The following is a 2,142-nucleotide window of genomic DNA, read 5'->3' on the forward strand; positions in this document are numbered from 1 at the left end:
ACTTTACAGGATTGGGTTTACAGGGAGAAGTGACGCAGGAGCTAAAAGCAGCAAAAAGGCATCAGGTTCACATTCTTCAGCATGATAATAGTAGTTATCGAAATAATGCAATATTTTACCAGCTGCTGAAATTCAAAAAGTTATCTTAGAATCCGACACAACACTGTACTTAGTGGCCATTATTGGCTTACCTGCTATAAAAGTTGAAGAAAACATTGTCTACTTAGTTGCACATSGTATCAGTGCTGAGCCTGCAAGTCATAGCCTGGTGCAGTGCAGAGGTATGTGAGCTTGCTAGGCATTAACGGACATAAATGCAAGCAAAGGCAATGCTTCAACAAAAGGAGCRTCAAATATTTTTCCCTACTGAGCTGTCCTTTGCCATGCCTTCCATGTGTCCCCTTTCTATCAACTGAACAGGACAATATGGGTAAGAAGGGAGCCCATGCGCCCCTAAGGAGGCACAGCTAATGAGGCTTAGCTAGCTGAATTTGCTCTCTACTTAGACAATTATACCTGTCACAAAATAGAAAGTGACACTGATCATGCAATATTTTTTGTATTACTAGATGAATTGTTTTGCTTGTGGTTCTTAGCTTTCAGGACATGCTCTGTGCAGGACCAAATCCTGGAAGCATACAGAAGGTCAAKGACAACAATAAAGAGAAATACAGGTAGAACACAGCATGACAGACATTTAAAGGGGACTGTATCAAGCTACTCAGAAACGCAGAACACTTGGCTACACTAATTCAGTTACTTACAACTACAAAAAGCTTCATAAAGAAAGATGTAGTCACTTGACCTGTTTCAGTAATATGACACAGACTTCTACTCTATTTTTTCAAAGAAGATGAAAATTATAAACCCTAAATAAATAATAATAGCATTTTCACGGTCACAAAATAAAGAGATTGCCAAACATTATTCTCCAAAGTTCAGGAACACTTTCACGTTTATATTAACATATGCACACATATATAATCCTTCACAGAGAAAATATCATAAAGGATAAATACTAAATAAATCAAAATACAAACATCAATACCTATACTTATTTGACAGGTAATGGTGGTTCGAGCTGGCACTTTAGCAGCAAATGCACTTTCTTTTGATGGCTGAGCAACAGAACAAACTAGTGTTTCATAAACGCTGTTTCCTGTAATTACTTGTGACAGTTTTAGGCCGCTTTTCAAATTGCCCTTACCCAAATTTCTAACAACACACTTTGAGGTCACAGTGAAYTTTTTGGCTTACAGCACTGGTGTAAGGTTTTTCAGAGCTAAATTTCACTACGCTACGCAAAGCTAGTGACGACAATCTGCACGGACATGACGGTGAAGTCCGTTTTCGTGGAGAATATTCTCGAGACTTCACTATGAGCCGGGAAAGCAACTACAAAGTTCACGCCGACACGGATCCAGACGCCCCAGACAGATTCGTGTTTCACGTCTCACCGAGTTGCCACACCGCTTTCAAGACGACATTAGGACCTCCAGGACATCGGCCCCGCCCGGCCGTTAACGGTCGCTCAGGTGCCAGGGGCGGCGGAGCGGGGACGCTGACGCGCAAGTCCGCCGGCGCGCGCGCACGCTCTCAGCGCCGGGCACGCGCCGGGCARCCCCACGCGCCGCCGCCGCCCCGCCCCCAGCGCCAGACCTTAGCGCGCACGCGCCGTACCGCCTCGGCCCTCCCACTTCTCCCCAGGGCAGGGGCTCAACCGAACCCAGGGCTCCTTCCCCGCCCGGCTCGGCCAATCGCCAGGCCCGCTGCTGCCTTCCCCGCCCGCCACGCATTCTTACGTGGCGACGTCAGCGGCTTGGCTCCTGGAGACTTTTGACTGGCCGCCAGGCGCTTCCTACCCCGCAGCTGATTGGCCGCGGCGCTGGGGCGCATGCGCGGAGGCCAGGCCTGGCCGCGGCGCACGGAGCCTCAGAAGCGGGTAGCTCCGCCCCCTTCGCCTCAACCAAACGCGGCGCCCCCCTCCCCCGCCCCCGCCCGTCCCTCCCTTTCGGGCCGTGTCAAGCGGCGGCCACCAACGTGGAGGGCGGAAGCGGCCTCGCTGCGGGCGTCGCGTCGGGGCGGGCGCGCGCGGGCCTGCCGAGCCGCAGCCGTTAAGCGGCGCCGCTCGCGATCCGCGGC

At 50.9% G+C, this 2,142-nt stretch overlaps 1 protein-coding gene across 1 annotated transcript in view; it reads left to right on the forward strand.

Moving 5' to 3' along the window:
* The first annotated feature begins 426 nt into the window (after positions 1-426).
* CDV3 (CDV3 homolog) overlaps positions 427-2,142 on the forward strand; it is a 10,627-nt gene continuing 8,911 nt past the window's right edge. Inside the window, exons 1-2 of the mRNA XM_085311749.1 lie at positions 427-430; positions 1,281-1,572. Coding sequence (XP_085167875.1) covers positions 427-430; positions 1,281-1,572 — 296 coding nt within the window. The remainder of the gene's footprint in view (positions 431-1,280; positions 1,573-2,142) is intronic.

This window comes from Rhea americana, unplaced genomic scaffold, assembly GCF_003343005.1.
Source record: "Rhea americana isolate MKP2758 unplaced genomic scaffold, rheAme1 scaffold_35, whole genome shotgun sequence".
Taxonomy (NCBI): domain Eukaryota; kingdom Metazoa; phylum Chordata; class Aves; order Rheiformes; family Rheidae; genus Rhea; species Rhea americana.